The following is a 22,024-nucleotide window of genomic DNA, read 5'->3' on the forward strand; positions in this document are numbered from 1 at the left end:
CTCCACGAAGCCTTCCAGCCTGACCAGCTCAGCTCCCCGGGAGCTCCTACTGCATCCAAGTCACTAAGTCCTGGGCTCCCACGGACAGAGACTGGGACCTGTTACTCTCTGTGGTCCCAGTACCTGGTGGGGTTGGTGGGGGGTCTGGAGGAAACCAGCACCTGTCCCGGCACAAAACAATGATGAGGGCTGCTGAATCTAACTCCTCGGCTGTGGCAGAGCCCCCGCCCAGTCGCTGCTTGCACATCCCTGTGAACTGAGCTTCCTCCCTGCTTCTTTGACAGAAAGGGTCTAGGTATGAGAAAGTGCTTTCTCTCGTTGGTGGAAGCATGCTTCTCTGTAATTCTAACTGAGGAGGTGGGATGAAGATACTAATGTTAGCACCTACTGTAGGTCAGGGCTGTACCCATGTTATTTCATTTAATCCTCCCAAAACCCTCCTTCCCAATTAACAGAAGACAAAATTGAGGCCCAGAGAGGTCAAGTGATTGCCCAAGGCCACACAGCTAAGAAAGAGCAGAGCCGGGATTCAAACTCAGGTCTGTCTGATTCTCAAAGCCCCTGCTTGTCGTTTTGACCCTTGTAGTCACTCAGAACACAACCGCTCCCCCTGCCTGGGGCCGTCCTTCAGAGCCAGGAAGCCAATGGTCCTGTCCCCCTGAGTCTTCTCTTCTCCAGGCTGAACGGCTCCGCTTTCTTCGTCCATTCCTCCTAGGACAGGAGGCAGAGTAGAGCAGGGAAAGAGCCGCATCTGACGTCACAAGACATGGGCTCTAGCTCCCGTCCTCCACTTACTGGCTGTGTGGCCTTGGGCCAGGTACTTCACCTCTCTGAGCCTCAGTTTCCTCATCTGTAAAATGGGGATAATAATACCTAACTCTCAGGATCGTTGAGAATCAAATGAGATAATGAGTGTGAAGCACTTTGTAAACTCTAAAGTGCTCCACACGCTGGTTATCATTATCATGACCATCCCCTCTTCCACCCCTGCCCACTCCAGCCAGACCCATCGGGAGAGAACAGTGACCTCACAGCTAATTCACACTTAAAGGGTTTAGTTTGTTTTACTCTACCCCGGGGATCTATGTTAGGCAAGAAGAGCCAAAAAGCCCAACTCTCAGCAATTCCCTTCTCAATGACAACTCCTCTTGACCTTCAGCTGGTGATCTGAGCATCCTGTTGCATCTGGTGAGTTTCGCACAGAATGAGAACTATGTTCTGACGTCCACTTATTGGAGGGATAGAATCCACCACACAGAAAAGGCTGAATGAGACTAGTCTCCAGGCCCTCCTGCTTTGAGGATGCCGTGAAGGCCCTTCTGCCTGGGAAGCTCTCCCCTCATAGGGTGCTGACGTTCTACCAGTAGACATGCCTTTTGCCTCAAAATGCCTTTTGCTTCAAAATACGCTTTTGCACAGGCATTACCCTTCCTGGCTCCTCGCAAGTGCAACAACCCCTTCCTCCCAGGAGAGGGAGCACTTCGAGGCCCTGGCGTCACCCCGTGGATGAGCTTATCAGAACTGTCAGAGAATCACAGACAGAATTTCTGTCTCCCTCTACCTTGGAATTGGAGACTTAAATCTAGAAGGGTAGCCAGAGGCAGGTCTTCCTGGGCTAGAGGCCTTTGATCCACAAAATGCCCCTAAGGCCCCTGGTAAGGGGGACAGGCCAGAGGTAAGCCCGGCTGGGAGTAGGCCAATGCTCACCTTTTACCAGCTTCCAGAGGTAGACCTCCACCTGCTCAGAGGCCTCATGCTCCAGGGCAAAGCGATGTAGGTTGTCTGGGCTTGGAGCTACTGACGTGTGGACGAGGACCCGGCCTGGCACCTTCGGACACCTGGTGGCCCTGATGTCACTGGGGCCAGGGTCTGCCTTGTCCTCTGGGGAAGACAAGGAGCTCGTGAACACTCTGACCCCCACCCCCACCCCTGCCTGGTAGGCCCAGGGAGCCAGGCCGCTAGTCTGACTTCCCCCTCAGGTCTTTAAGGTCCTTGGGAAAGTTCTGGTGCCCTGGTACCAGAGAGAGGGGCCGCCTCTCCCATTCACCTCCCATTGATCAGCATATCAGAAAACTTCTCATCCTTTTGCACCCCACTCCTCTTCCACCTCCTCCAGGCAGCCCACTTGGAACAGTGTAGCTTACCCTGCTTCTTCCCACTCACAGCCTTTAAAACCCTTCTTGCTTATGCCTCCCACTCGTGCCCTTGGTCTCACTACCTTGCATTGCCTTGTAATTGTCTCCCTCGGGTATGTTTTCCTCTTACAAGCGACCTACGGGTGAAGGACAGGCTGTCTTTTGAGTCATCCACACCACCAAGCACAGGCTCTCACGAACATACACAGAATGAAAGTTGTGGGAGGAGTGAGGTGATCAGGGCGACAATGAAGATCACGGTTGTTGATGGTGGGAGAGGTGGTGGAGGGGATGATGATCCCACTGTAGTAGCGCGCTGGGTTGTGTGGGGGGATGCTGGTGATAGTGGTGATGGGTTTTGGTCCCAAATTGGATCCAGTCCTAAAGCCTCAACATGCTGGAATTCCAAGGACATTCTCCAGAATTTTCCACGTACCAACATTCCCTATTTTTCAGGGACTGAAGGACTAAGTCCCTACACATACACACTTCCTTCGAAACTCTTCCTAGTTATGAAGCCCTTTGAGATGTCCCGCTAAGAGTGGTAAGGCTACAGTCTCAATATTTTTAAGGGAAAATGGACGGAGGTCTGTGTTTGTGAAGGAGCCCAGTAGTGAGCTACAGCCAGGCTCCAGAGACTTCAAGGTGAACCCCTACCGCTCATGTGTTTCCGGTACCACCCCGTCATGCTCCCTCTCTGACCCTTTCCCAGTAGCATATTACTCCGACGCTATCCCTTATGTTTGGATTTTGATTTGCAATTTATGAAACATTTTCCCTCAACTCTGTCTGAGGCTCGAGAAAGGAAAATCACTTGTCTAAGCTCACAAGAATAAGTTAGGAAGTCAGTTGGTAAGCGAGCTAAAGTGGATGCACCCTTCCTGACGTTAAAGCCTGAGGTAGGTGGAGACTTAGGATGATTGCAGCCACTCTGTCATTTCATTTGTAAGCTATCTGAGAGGTGAGGAGTACGTGAACTATGTGAAATCACAGTAAAATACCTGGCACTAGAAGGTTCTCGGTGCATGTTTCCTTCCCCTTTTGTCTTCCTTATTCCTCTCCCTTTGGTTTTGCCGACCCGGCTGGCTAATCAGCCCGCGCCTTCTACCCCACCTGCTCAGCCTTGAGGGAAGGGGCCTGCTCCTCACGACAGCTCCTGCTGACAACCACAGGCTGTTCTTCCCACGAGATACTCTGATGTTTGCTTCTGCATGCTCACTAATCCTAGGCTCACACAACAGTGCTGGAAGAACTCAGCTGGCTAGTCTGGAAGCCTGCGTTCTAACTCCAGATCCCCCGCCACTTTGCTGTGGGACTTCGGAAAATCCCTTCTCTTTTCCCACAGGTACGTGAGGGTTGAAGGACGACAGCAGTGGTCAAGAGCACTGTCTGTGGAGCAAGACAGTCCGGGGCTCAGACTCCAGCTGCCATTCGAGCTCTGTGACCTTGGACAAGGTACTTATCTTCTCTTGGTCTGTGAAATGGAGAAAAATAGTCCTGCCCTGTCTGTGTGTTGTGAGGAGTCCGTGAATTCATGCATGCAAAATACCTACGTGGCACATGGTAAGTGCTCAATAAATATTGGCTCTTCCCCCCTCCGCAAAGTCCTAATATCCCACGATCTTATGATTTCATAGAATCCGGAACATTATTTGATTAATTCTGTGTATATGTGCGAGAGTCTCTGAATCGACCCACTAGAGCCTTAGATGTTCTCTAAGGCAAATATTTTGTGAGCCGGGCGTTTTCCACTCCAGTGCATCTAAAACTCCTGCAGCCTGTGGCTCTGAGTCCGTGCCCCATCCGTGTCGGAGATGTTCCAAGTACCTGTGCCCTGGGGAGAGGGACCCTGGGCCCACTGTGGCCAGTGCCCTCCCAGCCCCCGGCATCCTCTTCGTACCTGGGCAAATCTTGCAGCACTTCCCGGCCACTTTCTCAGGGCGATGGCAGGGGTACTCAGTGGGGCAGGTCACCCGCTGGCAGTCCTGGCGGCCGTCCTGACAGGTGCACAAGATGCAGGGCAGGGGTCCAAAGGAGCGGAAGGCTGGGTGCCACACCTCTCCATGGGAGTACGTCTTCCCACTGTGCACGCAGGCTGGGCCAAGGAGGGCGGGAAGGGAGGAGGGTCAGTGCTGCAGACCTGGGCCAGAGTCCAGGAATGGGAGGGGGCGGGAACTCAGGGAGGCCCTGCTCCAGCGGTCTGGCCCAGCCTCACGGCCTGCAAAGTGGAGGCCGGGTATAAAACTGGTCCCCTGTCCCTGACTTCTCCCGTTTCAGCACTCAGGGCTGACCCGGGCCCAATACGTTCTTGCTGAAGATGGAGAGTCCTCCCCCTGCCCTTCACAGGCACCTCTGGCAGGGGGAGCACTGAGACCCAGTTCATACCTCTGGCGGTGTGAGCTCGGGCAGGTCCCTTCCCCTTTCTTAGCCTCAGTGTCCCATCGGTCCCAAAGGGGCCGCAGCAGGTACCTCCCCAGCTGTGCCTGCCACACCAGTGGGAGTCCTGCACGGAGCCTGCTTTCCTCCCCTTCCCCTGCTCCTTCCCTGCTGCATCCTGACCACCTGCCCGCAGCCTCCTCTGCTCCCTCCTTCCTTTGTCCACAACTTTCTCTCACCCTTCCTTCTATCATAGTATTTATTTACATGTCTGGAGCCCCTAGAGGACAGGGACCATTTTTCATCTTTCTGTTCTGTGCCCCTCGATTCCCAGCAAAGACATGGCAGAGGCTCAGACAATATTGTCATGCTGCCCCATGGTCTTGGTTCGAGGGCTGGTTCTGTCTCACTCGGTACATCGAACCTCGGTGCCCTTTCAGGACACCTTCAGTTTTGATGCTTTATGAATCTACAAGCTCCTGGCCAAGTTGAGGTCAGGGCACTGAGCGGTGGGTACAGGGATGGGAGGCGGGGGCAGTTGGGGGCCCCCTTTTCCCACCTCAGGGATCAGAGGGGTTTCCCATCCCCACCTTTCTTATGTTTCTCCTTCAGGACAATCTTGACTGTCGTGCTGCCTGCCCCCTTCGGTCGGAAGTGGCGAGGGATGAAGCCCAGAGGAGAGCTGAGGCCAGTGGGGGCTGGGGTGCCCAGGCCTCTCTTTCTCCCACTGTCCCCTGAACACAGATCCTGGGAACGTCTCTGCAAATGGCAGGAAGGATGGGGATCACTGATGGGCCAGTACCAGCAGGGGAGCCGCAAGACAGGGGCTGCAGTGAGGCCTGCAGCTAGACACCACCAGGACTTCCCAGTAAAGAGAGGCACATGTCAGGGATGGAAAGATCTGGATGCGGCCTAAGACGTTCTCAGACAATGGATCTTTGAAAACTCTCAGAACGGTGGTTTGGAAATCCTGCCTCCACCAAGCCCTTCTCAGGCCCGTCAGAGCCAGGGCCTCGGGGCTGGAGTGAACAAAGGTACTGAGGTCTTGATCTGGGAGACACAGCGATCAGGGACCTAGGAAACTTCCTATTTAAGAAATGGAAGGTGAGGCCGTGGTGAGGATGAGAGTCAGGAGATTTAGGTGATGGGAGAAGAGGATGGGCCTCTGAAGGTCTCACCAGGCCCCAGAATCTTCACAGGGCGGAAGACTAAGAGCAGGCCCCATCTGGACACCCTGGGTCTCCAGAGCCCCCTTTCTTGAGCCCCTGGAATCCAAGATCCTGAGACCCTGCCCCTCTAGACCAGGCCTTGGGCAGACTGGCAGTGATAGAAAAGGGTCTGTGGTGAGGGTGGTGTAATGGGGCAGGGGCATGATAGCTTATAGTTAGAGGACTGGGCAGCTCCAGGCCATGGCAGAGGAACAAGTGGGCTTATTACCCCCCTCGCTGATACCGAGTCACTCATATTCCTTCTCCTACAGCCCCTTCCTGCTCAGATAGTGTCTGAGTCAGAGACTGGCCAGACTGACCCCACAAGAGCACCCAGGAAACTATCTCAGGCCCCAGAAGAGGCCCAGGTACATAGGAGGCTCCCAGGAAATGCCTGTCAAGTGGAATAGCGGCAAGATGGAATCGAGGAGCCCAACCCTTTAATGGGACTTGCTCACGTCATCCAGTAAGTAGCTGCTCAGGGCCTGGAACTGAGCCTGGGTGAGCTTTGCTTAGCACACTGCCTCCTAGGGAGAGGATGGAATGGCAGAGGAAAAGGGGGAGCTTGCTAGTTCAGACCCCTGGGGAGTCCCTGAGCATGGCAGGCCAGCCAGCCTCCAGTCCCCCGGGGCCCAGGTGACCCAGGCTGAAAGAGGAGGTGGAGTTGTTCCCATTGTAGACATAGCACAGAGTGGGGATGGGGACTTGAGTCAGTGTGTAAGCCCATCCTCCTACCTCTTTCCTCTCTGACCAGAGAAAGCTGGGCAGTTTAGCTCATCCTAAGTCCAGACTAAGATGGAGAGGGGCCAAGACAGAGGGGAGGACAGAGAGGTAGCCCCCAAACAAAGAACCAGTACCTCAGGGGCTGGGTGGGGACGGCTGGGCCAAGACAGAGGCCATTCCCTCGGAGGGGAATGTGCTGCCCAGAGGCAGCCGGAACTAAGGACAGACACAGGCTTTGGAGAGAACAGCGTGACAGTGTTTCTCAGGAGGGAAATGCGGAAGTTTGGGGCCTGCTCTTGTATGGCATGGTACTTTTTCCCAGGCCCCTGTGGACCTAGCAGCCACGAGGCTAGGGAAAGAAAGGGGCTGGAACAGGGTGGAGCTCGTGTTGCCGACCTAGGGGACAAATGAGGAGTGAGGACAGTAACTGGTACTGACTGCCCCAGAGACTGGGGCTCGAGGCCGTGGCTACCAGCTGCCCTCACCACCTCTCCGCACCCTGTCAGTAAAGCTGTGCACTCACCAGCCCAGGCTGTGGCTGCGTGGTGTCCTCTTCGGCTGATCTCTCACTTGACCCATCTGGAAACCCAAAGGGAAGTTGGGTCAGCCTCCATCTCCTCAGCCTTGCTGACTGGAGCCCTGCAGGCCTTCAGCCTCCCAGGCCTAGTCCCTGCACACCAGCAGGTCCCTCTGCCCCAGTGGTGCCTTATTCCCACTTCCCATTACAACCCGTCCTTACCCTTGGGTTGACAAATTCCCTACAGCTGGGCTGCTGCCTCAGTTTCCCCACACTGACCTCATGGCCACCGTTAGGACTGAACTTCTTGGCTGGGCTGGAGCATCTTATTCGGTGCCCATCATGGATGCCCAAAGGCCCAGCATCCCATCCCTGCAGCCTTGCTTAGTTGCAGCCCCCTGGGGAGCCACCCTGTCCAGCCACACTTGAGGTCACCAGGCCTTGGTCTATACTATCCACTCAGGCACCTCGGTCCTTCCAGTTGGAAGACCCTAGGACTCTGTCTTCCACCCCGTGGGGTGCCAGCACACAAGGCCCTGAGGGGGATTCTCTCTCTCCAGCCCTCACCTCACATACAGTCTGGCTCCCTCCGAGCATTCTTGGTTCAAAGACCAAGGACGCTGGAATCAGACAGTCCGAGGCCAGCCTCTCAGTGCACACAAAACACAGCTGAGGCCCAAAGAGGGGAAGGAATCTGCAGGAATTAGCTGGACGAACCAAGATTAAACTGGAGTCACCTGGCCCCCGGTCCAGTGCCCTTCCACAATGCCAACGTCTAGAGAAGCATTCTACTATGAAGCACTCCCTTCCCCAGTCCTGCCTCCTCCAGGAAGCTTTCCTGAACTACCCCAACCCACAGGGTACAGTCTGACCATCTGTGCACTTGATTCTGCTCAAGCCATTTGCCCTTCACTGGCTGAGGTTCCCCCACCTCTAATAGTCCCTGGCTAGGTCCCTGGGGTGGGGTGAGTGGGCACTGCCAGATCTAGGGACAGACTCACCTTTGCAGGCCTGGCAGCAGGATGCAGGCAGTGGGAGAGGTGTGGGGCAGCCTGGTTCTGGGCAGGTCATGAGACCACAGTAGATCTGGCCTTCCTGACAGAGCAAACGGGAGATGAGCTCCGATGAGGAGCAGCCTTGGGGTTAGGAGAGCCCCCTGCCCTGGGGGCAAATGGCCTTGAGGTGGGAGAAGAAGGGAGCAGCAGAGCATCCTGGGCAAGGCCCAGCCAGCTCAGAGGAGGAGTCCCCTGTACCCTTGCCACTCCCTCCCCAGGCCCTGAGGTAACATTCATCCTGGAGCTTCTAAAGCGTTTTCAGACCCTGTCTCTCCCTAGGCTCTCACAGCAAACCGGTGAGGTGGGGTTCTTCCATCCTACAGATGAGGAGGACCTGAAGGGGGCCTGAACTGCCTGAAATCAGAAACGCAGCCCAGCAGAGTGGACTAGAGCCCAGCCTGCAGGCTTTTCCTGCTGAAGAACGCCCTCCTCCCCTGGCCTGGGACAGGGGGCCCAGAGAGAGGACGGGGATCAGTGGGACACATGTTGGGCTCATCGTGCTCTTACTGAAAACCCTAGGTCCCCAGCTTCAGGACCAGCCTGGAGAGGCAACACTGCAGAGGGAAGGGCCTTCTGGGAATCAGAAGCCAGATGACCTCTGGGGAGTCACTTCTCTTCTCTGCGCCTCACTTTCCTCCTCTGTGAAATGGGAGCACTCCCATCTGGGTTGTGAAGAGCAGATGAGGGAGTGGTTGGGAAAACCCTTTTTAAACTGGAAGGCATGATGTACCTGGCAGACAGTGGTATCACCTCGAGTCCTTTCCCTCTGCCTTTTCCCATGAGCCTCAGAAGTGGGCCAGGAGTCAAGCCAGTCCCATTTAAACAAGGAGGAGGAGAAAGAAGGGGAGACCCCGGGATCCAAGGAGACGGGACAAGGAATCACAAGAATGTTCTCACCACCCTACCGCCACGCCATCACTTCTGTCCCCTCCCACAGACTCCTCCTCATCCGGGCCCTTGTCCCTTTACAGGAAGTAGTGCAATACAGGGAAGAAGGAAACATGAATTTTGGAGTCATGTGGTCCTGCCTCTGAATTCTGGCTTGGCCATTTAACTAGCTGTGTGACCTTAGGCAAGTTGCTTAACTGATCGGAGCCTCAGTTTCCTCATCTGAAAAATAAGAACAGTGATTTCCTGCTCTTAGGGCCTTTGGAGTGCTGTATATAAATACAAGGCATCTCTGTGAACCGGCAGGTACAATATGATTAGACTGCCGGAAGAGGCTCAAGCTCTGTAAAAAATAATTGCTATGTTGATTTCTAAGTGGTCACTCTTTATTATTTGTAAATTATTCGCTCTGCAGCACAGATACTTGAAGATTCAGAATCTCAGACGGAGAGGATCTTCTCGCTGAAAAGATGGGGATGCAGGCCCCAGAGAAGTGACTTGATCGAGGTCACACGGGGAAGCATGGCTCAAACATGGGTGTCTGGCATCTAATCTAGGCCTCTTACCCCGATGTCACTGCTAACTCAGATTAGCAGAGAGGAACGGAGGCCCGGAGAAGTTTGATGAGCAGGTGGTGTGGAGATCAGGAGAGCAGGAGTTTCTCCTGCCAATGCACAGATGAGCTAAGCCCCAGGGTAAGAATGACAGGCTGAAAGCCACCTGTCAGCCTCAAGCAGGGCCACACTGGAGCCCACTGAGGAGGAGGGTGAAGACTTTCTAGATCAGGCCCTGCTTGGCTTCAGTCTCTGTCCCCTGGTAACACTGCAGGGTCAGTTCTGCCTGTGCCTAGGTCCAACTCTGACCACAGCAGGAGGAGTTTAAGCGACTTCAGATTAAATCCATTTGCAACGAGCCGTCTGACCCTGTCTCTGAACCCCAGGACTGATCATTCACTCATTCTCTTATTCATTCAACAATCATTATAGACATCTGTGTGCCAGGCCCTGGGCCAGGAGCAGCAAAAGATACAAAAATGAATTGGGCATGTTCCCTCCATTTGAGGAGTGCAGAGTCTACTGGAGAACCCAGAAATGGGCAAATGTGAGTACACGAGGTAAGCATGTTGTAACAGGCAGCTCAGGGGGACGAGGAAGGCCAGAGACGGGCAGGACATTCCAAACCCCAGATGTTCCCTTCCCCCGGAGCCCATTCACTCTCACTTTGCTTTGACCAGGAGGAACACTGTCCCCCCAGACCACACCGCTGTGCTTTGCAGGCCTGTCTGTGCTGGCCTGGGCTAAAGGGAGGGGGAAGGTCTTACGGTACAGCTGCAGAGGACACACTGGTTGGGCAGGCGGGACGGGAGCAGCTCGTGGGCACTGAAGATCTCTCCGTGTTGGTACATGGTCCCATTGTGCTGGCAGTCCTTTGCGGGGGCCCGGAGCCCAGAGGGGGTGTGAGGTTCTGCGAGGGGGGGGGCGCGGGGGGGAGGGCGGGGCAAGAGGAAGAAGAAAATGAAGTTTCATATTGCTCCAAAAGTTTGTCAAAATTCACTGGGCCACTTTCCTGAAGATTCTGCATCTTATCCTGTCTAGGCATTTAAACCAAGTTCTGGCCTCAGCCTTCCCAGCCAGTCTCCATATAAGCTAATCGAGAGGTCTCGCTGATACCTACATCTGACCATGTCACTCCCTCTCATGGGTCCCCATCATGGCCTTTCAGCCCCTCAGTGTCTGAGCTGGCCCTCACAAGAGCAAGAAGGCAAGGCCAGAAGCCTCAGCTCCACTGAGCCCCATTTGGTGGGGACCTGCGTTAGTTCATTCCCCATTCAGTGAGCATATCCATGAATCCCCTCTAGTGCCAGGCCTGTTCTAGGTGGTGGGGAGACAGCAGTGAACAAAACAAGGTCCCACGCAGAGTTAGATCCTAGTGATGTCAGCTGGAATGATCTAGACTGTCCCTGTGCTTGGTGTAAGCTCCATCATTCACTGGCCACCGCAGCCCTACTCCTCAGCACCTGCCAAGTAGCCAGTCCTCATCCTGCCAGGTAGTGGGGTATAAGTCTCCGGTCCTGAGAGAACCCACTCGTTCTCTCAAGACACCTTTACTAAGCACCTTCTCTGTAGCAGGCGACAAGCTAGGCATTGGGAAGGGAATGCCCAGGAAGACCCAGCCCCTCCCACCAAGAAACTCACAATGTAATTGGGTAGAAGGATTCTCTACAAGCAGTGACACTGGTATGGTAAGGCCAGGGCGGATGGGGGCACAGATAAGGAGCCCTTAACTCAGCCGGGGGTGGGAGCTGGGGGTTGTGCAGGGAAGGCTTCCCGAAGGAGCTGATGGCTGAGCTGAGTCCTGAAGAACCGTTGAGCCAGGCGCGCAAAGGGGCAGGGCAGGGGCAGGGAGAAGGAGAGAGGAACATGTAAAGAGGAAGGGGCCAAGGCACAAAGCAAGGGGAGGTAAGACCTCCTGGAGTGAGCCTCTGCCAAGGAGGAGACATGATGCCCCCCTCACCGGGCAGGATGAAGCTCAGAGCCTCTGCTCCCCAAGGGGACCCAGAGCCAAGAATATCTATGACCCAGGTCAGAGCCATGGTGGGATCCCTGCTGGGGTCCCCCATGGAAAATGAGCCCCTTTACACACATACTCCACACACAGGTCCCCAGCTCACCAGCAGAGCCCTGGTTGCAGAGCCTGGAGACCACAGTGTGGAGCCCCGTTTTATCACCTTCCCGATGCTTCTAAGCATTGATTCTCCTCTCAACATCTCCTCGCCTCTTGGGTTGGTCTCCCCACTGGCTGCCCCTCGGCCATTTGGTTACATATACACTTGGTTATGCCAATTCCTTCTCAGACCGCCCGCCTCTCCTCTCCTCTCTTTTACCTTTACTTCCTAGAATCCCAGTCTCAGAGCCTCTTAGAATCTTAAAATCATAGAATCATAGGCATTTAACGTCGAGACACAGAGAATGCCTGAACCTCAGCACCACCAGAAATCTCCGAGTCCACGTACTTTAACTCCTTTGGTCATTTCCCAGCCCCAGGGCGGTGGTCCTGGCCTCTCCCTACAAGGCCTCCCAGCCCCTGCTCACTCATCCAGTGACACACGGCATGTCCACTCCCTCTAGCTCTGGCCAGCCAGAGAGGGATTGGGGCCCAAGTGTGCCATCCACGGGTCAACCACACCCCTGTTTCCTTCAGCCACTTTCCACATTTTCTCCCTCCTCCTGCCAAGTCCAGCTACTTCGGAATGAGACATTTGCTGCTACCCCAGCCCTCCTGGGGGACCCACGATGTTTCTTCCCCTGAGTACCTTTGCCGCCTCCAAACCTCTGATGGCTAGAGTCTGCCCCCTCTCATTCCAGGGGCCCCCCTCAGCCAGAAGCCCACACTGGGATGGGGATGAGGGTCAGTGGGCAAGGGAGAGGAAGGAGGCTACTTACCCACACACCGGGGACAGCACTGCTGTGGCTCTGTCACAGGCTGGGGACAGTGGACAGGAGGGCAGTGGAGGCGGTAACAACTCACATGGGCACTCTGCAGGGGACACGGGGCGGGGGGTCCTGATTCCAAAGAACCATTGCCTCCTACCTGAACCCGTCCTCTCCCCAAACCCCATCCAGGCTGTGGGACACTACACTCGTTTTATGCCTGTGGCGGGAGAAAAGCGATCAACTCAATTTGCCCAGTCCCTCCCCTTCCCCTGCTCGCACACCCCAGTACGGAGGAGGGTGCAGTGTGCATGGGTTTGCACAGACCTGTGTCCCCTTCCTGGTGTTTGAGAAATATGAGTAAAAGGCTGGAGTTATTTTGATGTTGATCTTCACTGTTGTTGTTTTAACTCGGGGATTTCCTTCTTTTCCCTCTGGGCCTGAGCTTCATGGTTAAGAGAGGGCAAGTGACAGGGATGGGGACACGACTAGAAACCTGATGTGGAGAAGACTCAGGGCTTCATGATCCACTCCCTGAATCTCTGGGAGGTTTGGGTAACCTTACATGAAGCTTTGGAGCTGGCACCAGCAAAGGAGGGGCCCAGAGTTCTTACGCTTTTCCATGTACAGCAAATGGAAGAGAATGGGGCAGAGAAACAGAGAGAGAGAGAGAGAGAAGGGGATGAGCAGAAACAGAGGAGCTGAAGAGAGAGAGGCCACTGCCCCTTGGTCTGTCAGCCCGACCTAGGCATCCCACACCTTACTCTCCCCTCCGTGTTGTAATGAACCATTTACATCGGTCTTGTCTTTTCAGCCATGGATTCCCAAGAACAAGGGCCAGGCCTGGTCTGTTCATCTCTGAATCTTCAGCTCAGGGCCCTGCTCCAAGCCAGTGCCTGTTCTGGTCTGGATGAAGGAGGGAGTGAATGAATGAGAGCCAGGAGAGGAGTGCTAGAGGGCCTCTTGGTTAGATGAATGGAGCCAGCTTTGTCCAACTGGGAAGTTGGCAGGTTTGCTTCCAGCCCCCCTGCCCACTGAGTTTCCCCACAGCACCTCTTGCCCCACGGAAAACCCTGGACGAGCCCCCAGCCCCTCTGGGGTCACTGCTCCACAAGATGGCCAGCTCTCAAGGACTCATCAACACTAAGGGGCATCCCAGAGTCCACAGAACTGGGGCCTTCTAGAGGCCTGGCGCTCCTGGGTACTTAGAATGTCTAGAGGGTGAACTGAGCCCCTCAGATGAGTAACTAGGGTGGAGTTCAAGGAACTGTGTGACCTGAAGAGTTAGGATCTCTTTCTTGATTCTGGCCTTGGAGGAGCCAAGGGATGGAGACGATCAGCAACCTATAGCCAGAAATAAGGTGGAGACAGGCAAAGGGTTGGATGGGCAGGTGACCAGGCCTTGCAGCCAGGGAAGTCATAACTACCATGTGCTGAGTGGCTACTAGGTAGGGGCTTTATCTTATATATAAATATATGACGTCCCTTCATCTTCTCAGCAATCCTCGGGGTAGGTACAGCTATCCACACTTCCACAATGAGGAAAGAGCCTCTGTCCTAGAAGTTGAGTTGCCTAAGATCACACAACTGATGAGCACTGTCTCCTGGATCTGGGTACTTTCCGTGATGCTGAGCCACCTCTGGTGGCTGGGGTGGGGACTCCTTCATTCACTCAGTATCTCTTGCGTGACTGCTGGGTGCCAGGCCCTCTTCTAAGCTCTAGGGACATAGCAGTGAGACCAACGCGGTTTCTGCCCTCACAGAACGTGCATCCTAGGAGCAGGAGACAGACGATAAACAATAAACAAGTAGGAACAAGATCATTTCAAATGTTAAATTTATGATAATAATAAAGCAGGGTGATGTGATTGAGTTATCAAAGACTATTTTAATAACAGCTGTCAAAGAAACCTCATAAGGGGTCACAAGTATGTGATGAACTGCAAGTAGGAGGGACCATCTGTGAGAAGATCTCGTGGGGGAAAACATCCAGATGGAGGAACAACCAGGTAGGACTGAGGCTGAAGTGTTGGTGCAGGTAGGAGACGAGGTCTGAGAAAAAGGCAGAAGGTAGGTCCTGCAGAGCCCAACGCAGGAAATTTGAATTTTACTTTAGGTGCAACGAAAAACTATTAGAAGGTTTTAAGAGTAGAATAACGCCATCAGTTTTATGTGCAGAAAAGATCATTCTAGCTGCTGTGTGGAAGACGGACTTAGAGAGGGAACAGGGAGACCCGTTGGGAGGCTGATGTAGCAGCCCAGGGAGAGATGAAGGTGGCTTTCATTAGGGGAGCGGTGATGGTGGAGAGAAGTGGAGGGATTCCGGGTATGTTTTGGAGATACCCGCACAGTCGCTTGGGTTGGGGAAATGCTGCATGTGTGAACTCTGGGGAGGGAGAAATGAATTAACTCCAGTGGATCACAAAACTGGGACTTTGTCAACTGGACCACATGATATGTCTGGAATTTTCTGTTATGGTTTTCTTTCTGCTGTCTGGCTATATTTCATAAAGTTCTTTTTGTAAAGGCTGACTGGCCTCATATGTGCTAAGGAGAACCAAGGGGAGGCGGTTGTGGGGGGCTGTGTCCACGCTGGAACCAGTGTTCTGCCTCGGGCCAACATGGGAGAAGGAGTGGGGAATCAGAGGGAAACTTCCCAGGAGGAATGAGACTCCAGTGACCAGAGTCAGGAGGGGGACTGGTCACCCACCCCCAACTTCCCAGTGTCTTTCAGAAGCTCTTCTCTGCTCCCACTTTGAGTATTGTCTTAACGAGGGAGACTCTTACAGGCCTCCCGCATTCCTCTCTTGGCTTTGTGCAGGGAAAGACAGGCACCAAGGGGCTGGTTCCAGGTAGGTACCCTGTCTCCGCTCCCCTCCCCTCCACCCCACCCCAGCACCAGCACCCAGACAGAAAGAGCCAAGGATCTCACACCAACCAGGCTGGGCCCCAGGCAGCTGAAGTAGAGCTAAGGGTGTTGCAAGCCTCCCAAATCACTCCCCCTCCATCCTCACCCCTCCACCCTCATACCTGGCCTGAGAATTCTGGACCACATGGGGGTCTTATTTATTCCACCTAGTTGGTAGTACAAGGCTCTGTGGAGGGTGCTGGGGTGGGATTGGGGGAGACAGAGGTGAACAAGAAGATCTGGTCTGGGGTGCCTGGGTGGCTCAGTCAGTTAAGCGTCTGCCTTTGGCTCTGGTCATGATCCCAGGGTCCTGGGATCAAGCCCCACATTGGGCTCCTGGCTCAGCAGGGAGCCTGCTTCTCCCTCTCCCACTCCCCCTGCTTGTGTTCCCTCTCTCATTGTCTCTATCTCTGTCAAATAAATAAATAAAATCTTTTTTTTTTTAAAGATTTCACCTATTTTTCAACAGAGAGAGAGAGAGACAGCGAGAGAGGGAACACAAGCAGGGGGAGTGGGAGAGGGAGAAGCAGGCTTCCCGCCGAGCAGGGAGCCCGATGCGGGACTCGATCCCAGTACCCTGGGATCATGACCTGAGCCGAAGGCAGACGCTTAACGACTGAGCCACCCAGGCGCCCAAATAAATAAAATCTTTAAAAAAAAAAAAAAAAAGAAGAAGAAGATCTGGTCTCTGCCCCTCTGGTAGGTCAGCCTCTGGCAGGACACCAAACTGGGCCTGAGTGAGCGCCCAGGAAGATCTGCTCTCAGGGGCTCCATCTAGGAGGGGCAGTAATGGACAGGCACAGAAAACTGTCATCCTTGGCCAACAGTGATCAGGAGGAAGGGACAGAGAAACTTATGTGGCATCCCAGAAGAAGACACCCTTGCAGGTGAGGCATCAAATAAGGCTATTGGGGGTAGGGGGTTGCATTCGGGTGAAGCCTTAAAGAACCAATATTTGAGCCAGTGGCGTTGGGAGAACACATCCTAAGGCCGGGCGGCAAGAGAGGTGGCTGGAGGAAAGGGCCCAAGGAAAGGAAGGAATGGGAGGTCAGGACAGAGAGGCTCTTGTCCTGGGACATAGGCGAGGCCAGCAGCAGCAAAGGTGGAAGGAAGGCCGGCTGAAAGATGGAGGGCCCAGCTCCCCAGCCCGGTCCAGCCACTGCCCCGCGGTGTGCCTTATCTCTGGCAGGTGCACAGGAGCCCCCGCGCATTGAGTACTCACTGGTGAAGAGGCGCGGCCCCACCCTCCCTCTGGGGTGCCCTACCTGTCACAGGTGGCCAAGGGGCCAGAGGAACTTACTTCTGAGCAGGTACAGCGCAGGCAGTACATCAGGCCCTGTGGTTCCAGGTAGGGATGCCAGCTTTCACCGGGCGCATATCTCTTCCCATGGAAAAGGCAGAACAAGTCTGGACCTGGCAGACCAACCAGCGCTTTGTCAGTCCCAGGAGGCTCCAGCCCAAAGATCCTGCTTCGTGCCTCCTTCTCTCTGGCTCTAGGAAGGATGTCATCTGGACCAGATAGGCGAAAGAGAACCCACCAGATGTGCTCTCCCAGGCAGGGGCCCGGAATATCTGAGTCCGTCAGCTTGACTACACACTTGCTGTGTGACATTGGGCATGTCACTGCCCCTTTCTGAACCTTAACACTTCTCTCATAGGACAGTTAGGAAGATCAAACAGTGAAAGTGCTTACAGATTGAAATTGTGGTATAAATGTTATTAGATGAACAATCTGAGGCCCCGGAGGATAAATTACACCTTTAGGTCACATAGGAAGTCTGTCACCCAGCAGGGATGGTAGCCCACGTCTCCTGACTCTCAGTTCAGTGCTCCTTCTACCCTCATAATCACACCGGCTTCCTCTCTTTTGGTCACATGTTGCTTATTTATTTCCTACATCTCTGCAAACACACACACACACACACACACACACACATCCTTCCCACTGCTGACCCTCTCTCTCTCTCCACACACACACGCACACGCACACGCACACGCACGCACGCACACACGCACACCTTCTCTCTGGATCCTGTGACCCACCTTTTCAATAAAGCCACTCAGAGCTCCTCCCCTGCTTTTCACAGCCTACTTTCTCAGGGAGCTGTGATGAAAGGGTTTAAATTGGGAAAACAAGGGCTGCCTAGGGAAAGGTTCTTAGAAAGCTGACTTTTAAATATCCTTAATATAGTCAATGCTACTACTATGACTGCAGGTCAATTGGCTATTTTTGTGACCTGCGTTTCAGTTGTCAATATGCAAAGGAATGCTTCAAGAATGAGGAAAGTTTGTTTCATTAGGTTAGATACCTCTCCTGCAAGCCTGCTTTCCTGAAACCACCTCTCTCTCACTTCTCACACCCCATCAGCCACCCAGCCTGCTCTCCCCCTCCCCTCTTACTGGACCACCACCTAGCCCTGGCTCAGGGCTCCGGGTCGGGCTTCCAGCCCCGCGCCCCATCCTCCCGCCTCTGGCCCTATCCCTGCCACCCTTGCTCCTCACAGGTAGTGGGTGATTTTTACAAGCCAGAAGGGATGCTGTCATTCTTACAGGAAAACTCTACATTACCTAAAGAACAAGCTGAGCTCTTCTAGGGTGGAAATGAGGTGCCCAGCACAAGCTAAGTGTCCACAAAGGTTTATGGAATTAAATGAGATTGAGCTATGGAAAACGGAGCCAACATTTACTATCTTCTCTTTACATAAATTACTTAATTACCCCATTGACATTATTGTTTTGAGCATTAAATTGGATAATGCTTGTCAAATGCTTACTTACTTAGCCCAGTTCCCGACACTTGTTGAATGCTATTATTATGATAATTGTGGTAACAATGACCCTGCAGGATGGGTCATCTTGAATAGGTGATCCAGTCCCTCTAAGCTGGGTTATTGGGATCGTTACCATCATTAAGAGAAAAGGAGATGGAAAAACCGAGGATCCAGCGCCTGAGTGACTTGCCTAGGCCATCCACCTAGCGAGTGGAACCCAGGACTCCACTCCCGGGCATAGCTCCTTGCAGTTCACCTCCCTTCTCCATGGCTTTGTGCCCGATCCCAGGGCCTAGGGGCTCCACTCTCTGCCTCAGCGGCCACCATACCCTATTCCCTATTTTCTCTCCTAGTCCCCTAGACCTCTAGAATCTAGAGGTCGCCTTTCACACTTCCTCCTGCCTGCTTTCTAGGTCTTTCTCTTTGACGTTTGAACTCATAGAATCGCAGAGAATTGAAAGCAGCACACTAGCAGGACAGCAGGGCAGGAATTCCCTCTCAGTGTTGGGGGGTGGGCTGGGGTACCGTCCGACACACGCCTCCAAAGGAGAGGAGCTCAGGGCCAGTCCTAACCTTTAGAAACTTTCCCCTGTAAGAAGCTGAAACTGGCCTGCCCCTGGCTCTTTGCACTGCTCCTGCTCAGCCTCTCGGGCCTCCAGAGTCTGTGCTTCCTGGGGACCCTAGGAGCACACGGCTGAGCTCCCTCCCCGCCCCCTCCCCAGCTCCCCAAAGTAGAGGCGGGGGAATCGGACAGCAGATCCCTTTCCCAGCAAGGCCCCCTGGCTGGCCCGTATCAAATGAGCTGTGTTTATCTCTCGGCCTCTGCTGGCTGAGAGGGCGGGACACAGCCCCAGCTGGGGTGCTTGTCAGAGCCAGCCCAACTCTCTAAGGACTGAATAATGTCTTTCTTCCTCAGTCCCCTCCCCCCACCAGGGAAGGGTCGATTGCGACACTACCGGGCGGCCTTAGGTCTCTGCCTTGTTGCTGAAGAAACCCTCTCCCACCTTCCTTGGGGCGGCCCCGCAGCCTGGCTCCCGTGCCAGTTGGCACCCCTCCCCCTCACTGCCTGCTCAGAGCATGGAGACAGAGAAAATGTCTCAGCCCATGCCCAGGCCGCCCCACCAACAGACCTGGCAGCCGCTGAGAACATGGGGGCCTGGCAGGCTGGTCCCGCGACCCCAGGAGGCCTCCTGCGGCCACAACCCCAGCCTACCACGCCCTCCAAGGTGAGAGGCACAAGGAAGGGTGGCATTGCCTGGGGCTCCCCCTTACACCAGGGAAGTGAGGGTCCAAGGCCATGCCAACGCCAGGCAGAGGGAGGAAGGGCCAGGCCGCAGCCGCCTCCATCCCTGCAGTCCTGGCATCAGCCCCTATCCTTGCTAATGGCTGGTGGAAGGAGCTGTAGCTCCTTATGCCACGAATTCACTGTGTGACAATGAGGAAGACTCTTCCTTCTCTGAGCCTCAGTTTCTCCTCTGCAAAATAAGGGCGAAGGTGAACTTTGATCTCCAAAGGTTTCTGCACAGATAGTGCTTATGAATCCATGATTTCACAATTCTAAGACTCCAAGACTCTAAGTTTCTAAGATTCAAGATTTGAGAATTCTGTGCTTCCAAGAGCCTACATTTCATGAGAACATGAAAGCTTCTAGAACTGTACAATTTTGTGGCTCTAAGATCTGATCATTTCAAGCCTCCATGATTTAGGATGTATTGATGGTCTCATACACCCAGGTTCTCAGGGGCTCCGACGTGGGCTAGGATAAGGTTCAGGGAGCCAGTGGGGCTGATCCTGGGTGGCACGAAGAAGGAGGCAAAGTCTGTCTCTCACATCCCCTCCTTTCCCATCTATTCCTTTTGGTCTTCTGTGGCCTTCCCATACCTGTCCTAGCCTTGGTCCTGCCCTGTTTCCCTCTCCACCCACCACCATGCATCATCCCATCCTCCCTCTGCCCAACTCAGGGGGGCACTGGGCCTTCTCTCAGGGATCTTTAGGAGTTAATGGCCCCTAGCAGTGATATTAAATCCAGGAAAAAGACAGTAGTGGAGGAAGTTTTCATTTGAAAAGGATAATTGGCCCTCTTCCAGGCTTGAGATAGAGAAAAATTAAAGTTGGACAGGTCTCATACCCCTCAAAACCCCTCACTCAGTGGTGGTGTGTACATAGTCCAAAGACCCTGGCTTTGGAATCAGATAGGTGGGGGCTCAAATTGGATTTGGCTTTTTTGCGGGGGGAGGGGCAGAGGGAGAGGGAGACAGAGCTCCCTGCCCAGTGGGGAGCCCAACAACGGGCTCTGTCTCACAGCCCTGAGAGCACAACCCGGAGATCATGACCCAAGTCGAAATCAAGAGTAAGACACTTAACCAACTGACCACCCAGGTGCCCCGGATTTGGCTTTTATCGGCAGCCTGAGTTTAGACAAGTTACTTAATCACTCTAGGCCTCAGTTTCCATAGCTGTTAAATGGGATTAGTAATAATCTCTACCTCTCGGGGTTATTGTAGAATTAAATCAGATAATATATGTAATATGCCCAGTGCCTGGCACATATTAGATGCTCAATTAAATAGTTGGCTATAAAACAAAAAGCAGATCTGGGTGCTGACCCCAAACTTCCCTAACAGTCTGTTTCTCATGGTATTCCTTTTACTCCCATAATTCTATGCACAGCCCCCAGGCACCCATTAGGGCATGAACTTCATGGTACCTGCCACTGAGGTCAAACCTCCCTCATTTACAACCTTACCAACCCTGTTTCCTGTGGCTCCCCACACTCTCCTAGCCACACTCACAAGCCAGACTCCCCAACACCCTCTCTGCTTACACAGACCTCAAGGCTGGGATACAGAGATCAAACTGGTCAGGATGGGCGAGAGGCTGGAGATCAGGCCAGAGAGCGAGGAAGAGGCTCATGAGGGGCCTCGAGAGCCCAGAGGGCAAAAGAAAGCCATGGAAAAGTTTTAAACCTTTAAACTGGGGCATGCCTGTGGTCAGGTTTGCATTTTACCACCATCACTGATCGGAGGGGTTGGAGGGCAAAACTGGAGGCAGAGAGGCCAGGGGAGGCTGTTGTATTGGCTGGTTTTGAGAGCTTGCCAGCCCGGACCAAGATAGAAGCAGTGCCCACGGGCTCAAGTGCAGATTTGGGGAATACTTGGGAAATACGGTGGGTGGGCTGTGGGCTGTAGGGCAGGCTGGATATGGGTGGGGAGGGAAAAGAAGCAGTCCAGGATGGGATTGCGGCTTTAGGCCTAAACCACAGGTGGACGTGGGGCACCTGACCCGCCAAGCAGGGACTGTTATTATCATTACTTATGATTTCTTAGTATCATTAGGAATAGCAATATTACCTCCTGCTGTTCACTCAGCTATTGAGCTTTCGTGTATCAGGTCTTACGCACATTGGTGGGCCTGGGCCGTGACTAAGCAAGACACAGTCCCCATCTTTGAGGAGCTCCCAGCCTAATGCAGAAGATGGATAGATAAAATACAGCTGACCTTGAACAACGTCGGCCTGAACGGTGCAGGTCCACTTATTAGTGGATTTTTTACAGTACAGTACTCTATGTGTATTTTCTCTTCCTTATGATTTTCTTAATAACGTTTTCTCTTGCTTCCTTGATTGCAAGATTATACTGTATAATACATATAACATACAAGAGATGGATTCATCGGCTGTGTATGTTACCAGTAAGGCTTCAAGTCAACAGTGGGCTATCCGTTAAGTTTTGGGGGGAGTCAAAAGTTCTATGCAGATTTTTGACTGTGCGGGGGTTGGTGCCCCTAACCTTAAGGGTCAGCTGTGCATACAGTGTGACAAGTTTTATGGTAGTGGAAGCACAGAAGCTTTAGGGAAGGCTTCCCCGAGAAGATGCAGGACCTGGCCGTTGAAGGAGTTAACAAGGTGCAGACAGAGGGGAAGGGCCTGTCAGGCAGCCAGCGGGAGCTACCCGCAAAGGCACAGGGGTGGCGGTGACCGTGGTTCGTGTGAGGCCACTCACTGCAGGTGGCT

General features: G+C 53.7%; 1 protein-coding gene across 1 annotated transcript in view; it reads right to left on the bottom strand.

Moving 5' to 3' along the window:
• CHRDL2 (chordin like 2) overlaps positions 1-22,024 on the bottom strand; it is a 31,111-nt gene that overhangs the window by 3,383 nt on the left and 5,704 nt on the right. The window contains exons 2-10 of the mRNA XM_044919489.1: positions 16,542-16,654; positions 12,346-12,439; positions 10,224-10,366; positions 7,961-8,054; positions 6,966-7,021; positions 5,102-5,270; positions 4,036-4,230; positions 1,708-1,881; positions 796-850 (exon numbers count right to left, since the gene is read on the bottom strand). Of these exons, the coding sequence (XP_044775424.1) occupies positions 796-850; positions 1,708-1,881; positions 4,036-4,230; positions 5,102-5,270; positions 6,966-7,021; positions 7,961-8,054; positions 10,224-10,366; positions 12,346-12,439; positions 16,542-16,654 (1,093 nt within the window). The remainder of the gene's footprint in view (positions 1-795; positions 851-1,707; positions 1,882-4,035; positions 4,231-5,101; positions 5,271-6,965; positions 7,022-7,960; positions 8,055-10,223; positions 10,367-12,345; positions 12,440-16,541; positions 16,655-22,024) is intronic.

Source organism: Neomonachus schauinslandi, chromosome 11 (genome assembly GCF_002201575.2).
Source record: "Neomonachus schauinslandi chromosome 11, ASM220157v2, whole genome shotgun sequence".
NCBI classification, from domain to species: Eukaryota; Metazoa; Chordata; class Mammalia; order Carnivora; family Phocidae; genus Neomonachus; species Neomonachus schauinslandi.